The following is a 12,281-nucleotide window of genomic DNA, read 5'->3' as shown; positions in this document are numbered from 1 at the left end:
ATACATTTCTTGCTTTATGCACAGTGTCCTGTCCTATACAACATATAATTCTATCATTGACTGAGTACATACCTGTTTTTCCTGCGAGGTTTGGATGATGGAGGAGACTGTAGAGCGCGGCACATTAGGCTGCCCTCGGCGACCTGCCTCCGCCATTGTGAGGCGATGGTTAATAACGTGGTCAACAATTGTTGCCCGAATTTCATCTGGGACAGCATGGTGTCTTCTTGCTCCTCGGCCTCTTCCCCCTATTCCACCACCACGCACCCTTACTACTCCTCTTCCTCTTCCTCAAGCAGGCAGTTGCCCATGTTCAGAAATTCTACTGGTCAAGGTCAAGCTCTATATATACATGTTTGGCAGCATTCAAAATCATGGACAGCACCTGTCAGGTAACTAAACATACTGTTTGATCATCTGAGATGTGTGAAACTCCTTCTTCGTTAGTCAAGTTCTAGTTTCACCTGACTGTCAATTTCTGTAATCAATTCATCAAATGTTCCAAGAGATTCATATGGTATTCATGGTATTATGTTCTTGACTAATTTTGACAATTGAACAGACTGTTGTGCATGTGATAACTTATATAATGAAATGATGGTGACATGTTTTGGAGAGAACAACCATTACACTGAGAATCAACAATCAGTTTAGATCAATAAGATCTATTTACTCGGAAATTGTACTAAATTTAGGCTAACTGAACTAACTGTAGGCTAGTGTCAGGTGATAAACAACGCAAATTTACTAGTTTGGTGATGTGTCGTACTAGATCCATTCTGCACAGGAATTTCTTTCAGGATAGTAAATTTTCATACTATCTTTTAGAATTGCGTAGAAGCTGTTTTCGAGTAAGCGCAGTAAATTATTAACATTCTCAATGAAACGCTTCCGCATACCATAACTAATATGTGGCAGGCAAGGATCTCATTCACAGCTAACACGCTCTTTCTTATGGTGCCACCAGCTATTATAACATTAACATCAATATAACTATAAATAACTACATCTAAATGTCCATAACATCAACTACTACTACTACTACTACTTAACTAATTGTTAACAGAACTTTAAGAGAACAATCAGAAATAGTAATAGATATATAAATAGATATACTTTATTGATCCCAAACTTAGATTGTTCAACACACCAAACTTAGACACAATTTATTTACTTACTTTAGTGTTTGCAACCAAATGTTATTGCACTTTTGTTCATATTGCAGTACTTTTGAAATAAAAGTGCACAATACTTTTTTGCCATAATTTGTAGTCATGCTTTGTTTATCTTTTGCAAAGTTGGGAAATGGATTACTATATTATATATATTATATATATATATTATATATATAAACGATATTATTATCGTGATGTTTGTGCCTCTGTAGCTCGACTGTATTAACTGAAAACTTTACGTAGATGAAATTCTGAATAAGTACCGCCTCAGGTAAATGAGCGTCTGCTAAATGATCGCAATGTAATGTAATGTCTTTGTTGGTTTGACTTTAACCAACTACTTAAGTGTGAAGGGTTATATCCTGCAAATATAAATGTTTCTATGTTCCTATCAAATTACGTTTAGCTTGTGGCTTGTGCAGTTTGTCCCTCCTTTCGTACCGTACTACATCTAGAACCTGGAAGTATATCTTTTATTACAAAATAAAACAGTAAATTGTAAATTCGTCACTTTGTCAACAATGTTCTTGACGTAACAAAAAACAACACCAACTAATTTGATATATATTCATACACAAATATGTATTATTGTAGTTTTCCCTTTGATCCGTTTTACTACTCAAGCGTCCGCCATCGCGTGATCAACACCGCTTTTATACCGAAAGCGAGCTGTACAGGATGTCCTGTGTTTATTTGACTACGACCTCAACCAGACTCTTATCACACGAAGTCAGGTAACATTACGTCGGTAAAGTTGGGACAAAAACAGAGCGGCGGGACCTGGAAGCCTCCAAATATGTCTTCCGACAGCGGAATTCAGATCTCTTCCCGTCTCCCCCTGCTGTTAACCCACGAAGGGGTGCTTTTACCAGGCTCCACTGTCAGGCTGAGCGTGGACACTCCGCGGAACATGCACCTGGTGAAGCACCGCCTGCTGAAGGGGACTTCACTCAAAAGCACAATCATCGGGGTGATTCCCAACACCAGAGACCCAGAGCACGACACCGACGACCTCCCCACCTTACACAAGTAAAACACACTAATGCACTGTCTTAGTTAATGGAACACCGAGGAGCCATTCCCCGGGTTAGACAAGGCGCTCTGCTGGAGTGCATGGCATGTGTTGTGTTATGGGAACAGCTGTAGGGAGTAATGAATTATGTCCCAATGCCATTACACAATATAAATAATATCTTGCGCTATAATATATATGACAGTATTATGTATGTGCTGACCTCACTGACGGATATGGTTAGAAGTACAGCTTGAATTCGTTTGCTGTTGTTGGGATGTTTTCTCTCAGTTTGTGATGTCAATGTGCAAGATGGGTTCAAACTGCTTATTAGACTATTGGTCCATATGCCCAACAGGATACAGGGAAAAGGTGTTATTTGGTTTTACTTGATAAATGCCTGAAAATACAGTATATTGTTCATTCTTGTGTATTAGTATGTATTAGTATGTAATGCAATTGCTAATTGGACTAGTCTCAGTTAACCTCAATCTGTTTTTTCTACATAGTACTACTTTACTGTGGATACCAAAATCAAATATATGGTAGTTGGACCCAGAATTGTTTGCCTTGTATTGGGGTGATGGTGCATATCAATTGTCTTTTATTTACACTGGGAAGTAGACTTTGACCTTCTGTCAGACTAGCCAGACTCATTACTGAATAACGTGTGCTGGACTGTTTGGTGGGTTTGTTTCTGTACTGTAATGAGAAAAGGCTCATAGTTTTGTAAGCATAATTAAAAGACATGCATGTTGAGTATAAGAATACTCCTTTGTCTTTGAGTAAGGCACTGTTGGCATAGAGACACGCTGTTGCTCCACACTGCTGCTGAATCATTTGAAGAGTGAAAAAGAATCAAGAAAAGTATCCAATGTTGTCCACTCACCTTTGTGATATTTTGAGAGACAAAAAATGTATTTATGAATTTACTGCAACCCCACCACAGGCATCACCTTCAATTCAATCAGTGCCTGGTCGGCTTGATGTTCCATCTCTACAACCTCAACGCTTTCCAACTCAGTTGTCACATGTGATGAAGTCAGCTACACAGAATGGTTATATCAAAAAAGATTAATCTGAGTAAACACCTCTTTTTCTTTCCTTTTCTCTTCTCTGCAGCATTGGTACAGCAGGCATAACAGTGCAGGTGGTGGGGAGTAACTGGCCGAAGCCCCACTACACCCTCCTCATCACTGGGGTGTGTCGGTTTCGTGTATCAGCACTGCTGAAGGAGCGACCCTTTGTGCTGGGAGAGGTAAAGCATCCTTAACATTAAAGCCTAATATCTGATCATATTTTTACCCTATGAATTCAATACCAGTAACGATATGTAGCAGTACGCAGAAAATACAACTACTGTACTTCACATTAAATGCAGAAAGAAATTCTCTTAAGCATTTCCAGTACCGAGAAGAAGCAAGGCATATTACCTGTAATCACATACTTGACTCATACATGATTCAGGTGTATGTTATGCCCCACTGCCATAACCTGTGTTATCAGAACATTGACATTTTGAGGTCAGATATCATATGTTGTTTTTCCTGTAGTATAGTAATGCTGTTTAGGTCTGTATGGTTTAAAACATTTCATATGTATCTGATGGAAAATTGCAAAAAATGTCAACAGAAAGCTTGTCAGAGATTCATTACTGCTTCAGGGGTTTCATTACAAATACTTTTCCTTCTTTTTTTTTTTTTTTTAATTGCACACCAAAATTCTAAAAATGTGTGTTTCGCTGTACAACATGTGCATCTGCTGTTGTAAATTGCAGGTGGAACAGTTGGAAAAGCTGGGACACTACACAACCCCGGCCACAGAGGGCGTCACCGCAGAGGACGGAGAGCTGGGGGAGCTTTCCCAGAAGTTCTATCAGGCTGCTCTACAGGTGTGTGTGTGTGTGTGTGTGTGTGTGTGTGTGTGTGAAAGTCTGTTTGAATTCACATTTTTATGGGAGCACTGCATTTGTTCCTGCTTGATGAATCTCTTGATGGTCTTTGAAATATTGAGAATGAGAATCGATATCAAGAAGCAGACAGGAATCATTCAGTCCATTTTGTTTCCTGTCTCTCTGTTTGTAGTTAGTAGGTATGTTGGACATGTCTGTTCCAGTAGTTGCCAAATTGAGGCGTCTATTGGACAGCCTGCCAAGGGAGACCCTACCTGATGTTGTCGCTTCCATGATCCGCACCTCAAACAAGGAGAAACTAGAGGTACAATAATCTGGGGCCGGTACTATGAAGGAGGCTCAACTGATGCTACTAAAACTACTGGTTCATCTATACTCTATAATCTAATAATGTTTTGTGCATGTCATTACTCTGAAGGTCCTGGATGCAGTGAGCCTGGAGGAGCGTTTTAAGAAGGCGCTGCCCATGTTGACCAGACAGATAGAGGGACTCAAACTACTGCAGAAAACCAGGAAAATGAGGCCAGACGATGAGAAGAGGGTAACAAGTGTTTCTGTGTCACATACGTTGTGTTGTTTATATGCCTTTTCACATCACTATTTCATCTGAACAGGTGTTATTGGTGCGTAAAGGTGGAGGGTTCCCTGGCCGGCAGTTCACTCTAGGGGAGGAGGATGAAGATGATGATGGCGATGACACTGCCGCTCTAGAGAGAAAAGTCCACGGGGCCAGCATGCCTGATGCTGCCCTCAGAGTTTGCCTCAAAGAGCTCAAGAGGTACGCTTGCCACTGATGCAATCAAACTGTATCCGTGCCAACAGTTGGGGGTCATTTTATAGTTATGTTTCATTACCAAAGTTGTTAATTTGCGGTGGTGTGGTGTGCCACCACCACAACAGGACAGTAATTATCTAGCCAGATTCTTCGCGCGAAAATTTCTGATCTATATAAGGGGGGCGCAAAAGAAAAAGTTTGGGAACCACTGTTGTAGCCTCATATGTACGCTCATGTTTACCCTTTGTTTATCTGTACTAAGACTGAAGAAGATGCCTCAGTCCATGCCTGAGTACGCCCTGACAAGAAACTACTTGGATCTGATGGTAGAGTTACCATGGAGCAAGAGCACCAAAGGTTTGTCTGTCACGTTGTAAATGAATATACAGCAGATGTTTATAAACCTGCTATGCTGTTTGTTTCAATCCATCTAGTCGCACTGAACAACCTGACAATTCTAAGAAAGCTTTTGTTTCAGTTGCATAAGGGATGTTCTGATTTATTCCACCTCATCAGAGAAGGTCTGTTACAACCCCAGTAAGTCCAGGATGAAGGAGTAACTACCATATAAGATGATTGGATGTAATCTGTGGATAAATGAACCAAAGGGTAACAAGATAAACCAATGCCAGACAACAACTGTAATGAAGGAATGTTGACATCAGAATAGTCCATCAACAAGTCAAATTTTTGCAAAATTGCAGACACTGTTATAGCTGATCGTCACTTGACATGGACAGAGGTTTCACCGCTTTTTTGCTGTTGCCACCATGACGGATCAGTTGGTGCTCTTCAAGTCAAGTCAGGAGTAGGGCTCACTAACTTGCAGGGCAAAATGTCCTTGTCCAAAAATCTGTTGTTGATAAAGAACTGAGAAAATACCCTCCACATTTAATAGTTTGGGGTACCCTCTGTCCTCCATGGAAGCAGCTACCTTTGCCACAGGCCCTGCAGGAAGCTCTTTGATGCTTGGGGTCCCGTGACCTTCCTTCATTAACCTTAGCTTACCTTAGTTTTTAGAACTCACCAGGAAGGCAGATGAGACAAGAATGTCCCACAGTGTTTCTGGAATCAATCATTGTTCAGAAACTACTCTATGTAGTAAAGACACTGGATGACGACGGCAACATCTGGAAGTCAAAAACGTTGTAACTGAAATTTAAATTGTGTAATCACAATGACAATTGTATTTTCTTTGTTTTGCTGACTCTGTCCGCTCTTGGATCCATCTGTCTCATTCACTAATCTGTAACATACACATGCACACTTATACACACACCCTCTTCAGACTGCCTGGACATCCGAGCTGCCCGTACTCTATTGGACAACGATCATTACGCCATGGACAAACTGAAAAGACGCGTGCTGGAGTACCTGGCTGTGAGACAACTAAAGACCTCACTGAAGGTAATAATTGTCAATCTTTCGTTCCATTAAAATCTTCATTTAAAAGAAAGCCACTGATCAACAGAAAGAGAGCAGAGCGTGTGTTGTATGAATTATCTCAGAATTTTGCTTAGCCTCCAGGGATTTTTTACAGCCTGCATGTAAGTGTTAGTACGAAAGTGAAGAGGTATGAACTGTAGTTCCCCGCTGTTTATTTCAGGGTCCTATTCTCTGCTTTGTGGGGCCCCCAGGCGTGGGAAAGACCAGCGTGGGGCGTTCCATAGCTAAGACCCTGGGCCGAGAGTTTCACCGCATTTCTCTGGGAGGCGTCTGTGACCAGTCGGACATCAGAGGACACAGGTATGAGAACATGTTCCGTTTACACATACTGCACTGGAGACATGGGGAAGGAAGTATAGATGTGAGCTAATAAGCCACCAGCTACATGCAGCACTGCTGCAGTGGTGAAACCAAACTGCAGAAACCAAACACTTTACGGTAAACATCTACCTGATAAACAGAACACTACTTCTTAAGGTTACTGCACGTACTAAAACATCTACCAGCTAAAGACATTTGATATAAAAACATACTAAAATTTACTTTTGTAATCTCTCCCATTATACATCTTCATCTAGAGAGAAAAGGAGAGAAAACGCTTTCTAAACTTTCTCCTAATCCATTAGGTCATTTGTTCTTTTCTCCTTCATCTTCACTCACTTCTCCAGACGTACATACGTAGGGAGCATGCCAGGTCGAATCATCAACGGCTTGAAGACTGTGGCTGTCAATAATCCAGTGTTCCTGCTTGATGAGGTGGACAAACTAGGGAAGAGCCTGCAAGGAGATCCTGCAGCTGCACTACTGGAGGTCTCTCTCTCTCGCTCTCTCTCTCTCCGTTCTCGCTCTCAGTCTCTCTTGCTCTCTCATTGTCTCTCTCTCACAGTCTCTCTCTCTGTCTTTTTCTCGCTGTTTTCATCTCTCTCTGTCTCTCTCTCCTGCTCTCTCCCAGTCTCTCTCTGCCTCTCTCTCTGCCTTTCTCTCTCTGTCTCTCTCTCTATAACCACATTTCTACTTCTTCATTTGTAAAAAGCTTACATGTGGCGTACATATGATCTTCTAGGTCCTGGACCCAGAGCAGAACCACAGCTTCACCGACCATTACCTCAACGTGGCCTTTGACCTCTCCCAGGTGCTCTTCATTGCCACTGCAAACAGCACAGCTACCATTCCCCCTGCCCTGCTGGACAGAATGGAGGTACTGCAGGTACCTGGTGAGTGAGGCCACATTTCTCACCAGATGGATTTGGTCTCAAGAGGTCATAATTCTCTCTGATCCTAATAGTATAGAGTGATTTTGTTTTTAGCAACAGCTCTTAGTTTTGACAAACTCTTGCATCAGCTGTTGCCATTTTAAGAGTCTTGTTGTTAGTTTGCTTGAGGTCGTCGTAGGTCTAAATAATCTGCCTGAAGAAAGTCTGTGACTGCTCATTCACCTTGAAAATGATTCACTGGGATACATTGCATCATGAAACAAACTGTGGACAAAGAAGGCATTTATGGATGCAATTGATTTCAGATGTTGGATAATAATGCTTAAAGAAATAGTGTATGTGTGTGTTTTTAGGTTATACCCAGGAAGAGAAGGTGGAGATAGCTCACCGTCACCTGATCCCAAACCAGCTGGAGCAGCACGGCTTAACTCCTCAACAACTACACATACCACAGGACAGCACACAGGAAATCATCAGCAGGTGTGTAAAACGTACACTCACGACAAAACACAAAAGGAAGACAAAACAGGATTGCTCTTTTCTATGAAGCTCCTCTGTCATCCAGGTTAGTATCCAAGAAAGGTTCATTCTCAGGCAACGGGACTTGGTTGTAAAGCTTGAAGACATTTCTCCTCTCATCTGAGGGGCTTCTTCAGTTCTGACTGCTGCTGAAAGAGCAGTGAAAGAGGCGACTCCAATGACTAACGACTATCGTTACAGCAGCCAGGAGGACTAATCAGGAGTATCAGCGACCCTGATAACGACTCCACAGAGGTCACGTCCTGGCTTCCTCCCTCGGGCTATTGGGGTCCTTTATCAGAACTGTGATTTGGGCCACACACCTAGAATCACTACCATCAACTACAATACCTCAACATCTTTGCACATCACAACTCTTTTACTTATCTAATTATAGTTTATGTTGCTCTCCTTCCTTATTTCATGTTTTTATATATATGCATGTATGTATGCGTATATAGTTACTCTGGACTCAGTGTCCATCTGTGACTGAGCTGACTGATCTGTACTGATGCACGTCCTCACAATTTCATAGGAGGGCGCTGTTGCTACAGGTTACACTGTAGTGATGTTTTTTGAAATCTTTTCTGCATTGTTAGTGGGGGATCACTTATTGGGAATTGCCATGTTTGCACACTTTTTGTATTCCTGCTCACATCTTCTGACACACACACTGTGTAACTCCCCACTCTTCTCTCTCTCACATATACACACACAGTCTGATTGGCTCAGGATACATTGTTGTTCACTCAGCAACACAAACCACCAGTGAAACATCCTCATGTCCACATTATTGTGTGTTTGTGCTCCTTCAGTTACACCCGGGAGGCAGGTGTTCGCTCCTTGGAGAGGAAGGTCGGGGCGATCTGTCGGGCGGTGGCAGTGAAGGTTGCTGAAGGTCACAGAGTCACAAAGCCAGAGGGTTTGGCACCCGAGGGCCCAGCACAGAACCAGGGAGGTAGGGACCAGAGCGCTGTTGCTTAGCAAGCTTACCTGGGGCATACATTCCCGGCTATGATTGGCAGCTGAGTGACTTTTAAGTCTTTATACAGACTCCATAATACAGCTCTCATATACGTGTCGCTGTACAGAAGCCTCAATTTTGTCAAAATATAAATCTATGTTTTTGGTGGAGGCTACTGGTTACACTGCAAAACAGATTTCCAGTAAAGTCCTCATCGAAAACAAGGATGGAATTTGTTAGATTCTTATTGAACTGGAACAGAGAGGATAGATGGGAGGAAAGATAAAGACTCTTATGGGGGTGAGTGAGTGGGTTGCCAGGTAACAGATGTGATTGACACACTGCATGGGACATGTTTGTGTGTACCAGCTGCTGTTCTATCTCCACTCCGCTTGTGACCACTTAGCAGCTGTTGTCACCTCCCCTTCTCTCCCTCTCTGATCAGATTAGTATGTTAGGATGTTGAATGTGGAACAGCCACACTGTCAACTTAATCTGTGCATAAGAAATGTATCCATTATTACTCAGGGCGATATAATAAAACCTATTTAATAATTTCTCGTGTTTCCAGATAAGTCCGCGCCCCCTGAGATGCCTATAGTGATCGACCACATCGCCCTGAAAGACATTCTGGGACCTCCTCTTTTTGAGATGGAGGTAAGAGGGGATTGTCATTTTCTGCGCCATAACACATTTCCAGCGAGCTGTCATTTACAGAAATCTGCATTTAATTGACCTCCAAAGACTTGTTTCTTCTGTGGACCAGATTCTGTGTGACAGGCAGACGAAGATGTGGGTGGGAGGTGTGGGTCAGGGAGGAGAGGGAGAGGTGGAGGACAGATCACAGCTCCACCCTCCCTCAAATTCTCAGCCCATTAACCTCACACCCTTCAATTTCTTCTCATATTTAGTCTTTAACTTTTTCTTTGTTCTCTTGCCCACTTATTCTTCCAGTCTTTCATTCTATAATCTGGCCTGTCCCTCGCTCTCTGATGTATACGTAGGAACCTCATTTCTGCTTTCCGCTTTCCCAGCAGTTAGTGTTAACACTTTGGACAGTGGAGCCAGCTGTTTCCTATAAGTTCGTCCTGTTAAGTGTTGCGATATCAATGTGTGTATGTGTGCTGAAAGGTGTCTGAGCGACTCACCCTACCTGGCGTGGCAGTGGGCCTGGCCTGGACTCCCTTGGGCGGGGAGATCATGTTTGTGGAGGCCAGTCGAACGGAGGGAGACGGTCAGCTCACTCTGACCGGTCAACTGGGAGACGTTATGAAGGAATCTGCTCATCTGGCCATCAGCTGGCTCAGAGCCAATGCTAAGAAATATCAGCTGACCAACCGTGAGTGCACACACACATACTTTACATGCATATACACACACACACACACACACACGTAGGATAATCGTCAGATCGAAATTAAGTCAGCACTGATTGTACATTTGTGTGTGTGTGTGTGTGTGTGTGGACAGTTGTTGGGGGTTCAGACCCAATGGAAGGGACCGACATCCACCTCCACTTCCCCGCTGGAGCTGTCACCAAGGACGGCCCCTCTGCTGGTGTTACCATAGTAACCTGCCTAGCCTCACTGTCCAGTGGCCGATTGGTGAGATCGGACGTTGCCATGACAGGAGAGATCACGTTAAGGGGACTGGTGATGCCGGTAAGTTTACCTTAAATGAACGCAGATTCATGTTTGTTAGAGGCCGTGTTGCTCAGTAGTCATGAGTGCTAAGGCTTCAAACGAAGTCCTGTAGTCCAATGCTTTTCAAGGTGTTGGATTTGGGGAGCTGCACCAGTAGTCACAGCCTCTTCATACATTGAGTGACACTGTGTTTTGAAATGTGAACGTACTTAAATTTGTTTAAAGAATCCTAGTATCCTTATGCACAGGATGGGATCACACTTGAATGAGGCCCCTTGTCTGGTGTGTTTGCCTGCACTAGGAGCTGTGAGGCTTCGCTGCTCAGATTTGAAGTGGTTTTGAGTGTGATGCTACATACTGTACCATCCACAGTCCTCAGTGATATGATTGGTTTGTCCTCCACAGGTGGGCGGGATCAAGGATAAGGTCCTGGCAGCTCACAGGGCAGGAGTCAAGTGCGTCATACTGCCAAAACGCAACGAGAAGGATCTGGAGGAGCTACCACACAACGTCCGTTCTGACCTTGACTTTGTAACAGCCAGAAACCTGGATGAGGTGCTGAACGCAGCCTTCAGTGGGGGCTTTCCAGGCACCGCCAGCACACACACACACCCTCACGTGAACAGCAAGCTGTAGCACAAGCACACACATTACACATGATGGTGATGGTGAGCTACAAAGAGGTGATGGGAGTTCAGAATAGACAGAATGTTTCTCAAAGCTTATGCAACATCAACTATGTGTTAATTTCTAACATTCTAATAAGTGATCATTCTGAGGGGTAAGAAACATCTTTTTTTGCATAGCCACAATTTCATTTTCACAACTGCTATTTTGACGAGATTGCCACAAATTCAGTGAAAATAAAATAAAAATTTTCAGACTTTATACTGAAATGTGTTTTAGTGCAGTGTTGTGATTTTTTATTTTCTCATGTCATAATGCAATGAAGATATTATGGAGCTATAATTGTTATAATTACCTAATTCCAAAATTTTAGTGAGAGACTTGCAATTCTGTACACATGCTGTCCAAGCTGATATCAGCATGAGGTTGTACAAATATAGTGTTTGAAAAAATGGTCAGTGAAAGGCAGAATTAAGACCGATAAAAACCGATATAAAGAACTACTATAGAGAATGTAATTCACAATGAATTAAGGTGTTGCAAATAATGAGGAAAAGCTTTTTTAATGCCTTTATGTTTTTTAAATTTTAAAGGAATGTATGCATTGTTAAAATTGTCTGTTTTCATTTGTGTTTGTGTATCTAAATTTACAATAAAGGAAAAAAAAACAGATTTCCAGCTCTGTTCTGCCAGATGATGTTATTTTTTGCCCTCCTTCTTTCAAACCAAACTGATCTAATGTGAAACCCCACTATGCATTTCCCCACATTTAGATATGCATGAGGGGATCAATAAAACCAGAGAGAGGAAGAACATGTTACAGATGCATCCATGAGAAGTCTACCAGAGAACACAGTCACTTAACAAAAAACATGTTCTCCCTCTTTTTTCTCATTTTCTTCTGTTCTTTTTTGCCCTCTTTTTTTCTCATTCATCAGAAAAAGAACAATAGCAAAAACAAGAAAAGGGGGCGAAGAAAAAACTAGATTAGATT

At 42.3% G+C, this 12,281-nt stretch overlaps 1 protein-coding gene across 1 annotated transcript; it reads left to right on the top strand.

The window, feature by feature from the left end:
* The first annotated feature begins 1,839 nt into the window (after window positions 1-1,839).
* On the top strand, window positions 1,840-11,726 carry lonp2 (lon peptidase 2, peroxisomal). The gene is made up of 17 exons (XM_076142152.1): window positions 1,840-2,204; window positions 3,310-3,445; window positions 3,965-4,078; window positions 4,272-4,403; window positions 4,518-4,640; window positions 4,714-4,877; window positions 5,137-5,231; window positions 6,163-6,281; window positions 6,481-6,620; window positions 6,989-7,130; window positions 7,384-7,534; window positions 7,888-8,014; window positions 8,869-9,011; window positions 9,589-9,674; window positions 10,149-10,356; window positions 10,488-10,678; window positions 11,066-11,726. The coding sequence occupies exons 1-17, from the start codon at window positions 1,972-1,974 to the stop codon at window positions 11,294-11,296; spliced, it is 2,535 nt and encodes an 844-aa protein (XP_075998267.1). The 5' UTR covers window positions 1,840-1,971; the 3' UTR covers window positions 11,297-11,726.
* Window positions 11,727-12,281: the final 555 nt, after the last annotated feature.

This window comes from Genypterus blacodes, unplaced genomic scaffold (genome assembly GCF_046128005.1).
Source record: "Genypterus blacodes isolate CSIRO-AG114 ecotype Tasmania unplaced genomic scaffold, CSIRO-AGI_Gbla_v1 ptg000021l_1, whole genome shotgun sequence".
Taxonomy (NCBI): domain Eukaryota; kingdom Metazoa; phylum Chordata; class Actinopteri; order Ophidiiformes; family Ophidiidae; genus Genypterus; species Genypterus blacodes.
The sequence above is the reverse complement of the archived record's forward strand: the minus strand, read 5'-3'. Positions and strand labels throughout refer to the sequence as shown.

What these genes read in the sequence shown, in the direction of transcription:
- lonp2 (XM_076142152.1), top strand. Translation starts at nt 1,972, where the DNA reads ATGTCTTCCGACAGCGGAATTCAGATCTCTTCCCGTCTCCCCCTGCTG. An exon ending in GGCCAGACGATGAGAAGAGG is followed by an intron (nt 4,641 to 4,713) that starts GTAACAAGTGTT and finishes TCATCTGAACAG; the next exon opens with GTGTTATTGGTGCGTAAAGG. An exon ending in AACTAAAGACCTCACTGAAG is followed by an intron (nt 6,282 to 6,480) that starts GTAATAATTGTC and finishes TGTTTATTTCAG; the next exon opens with GGTCCTATTCTCTGCTTTGT.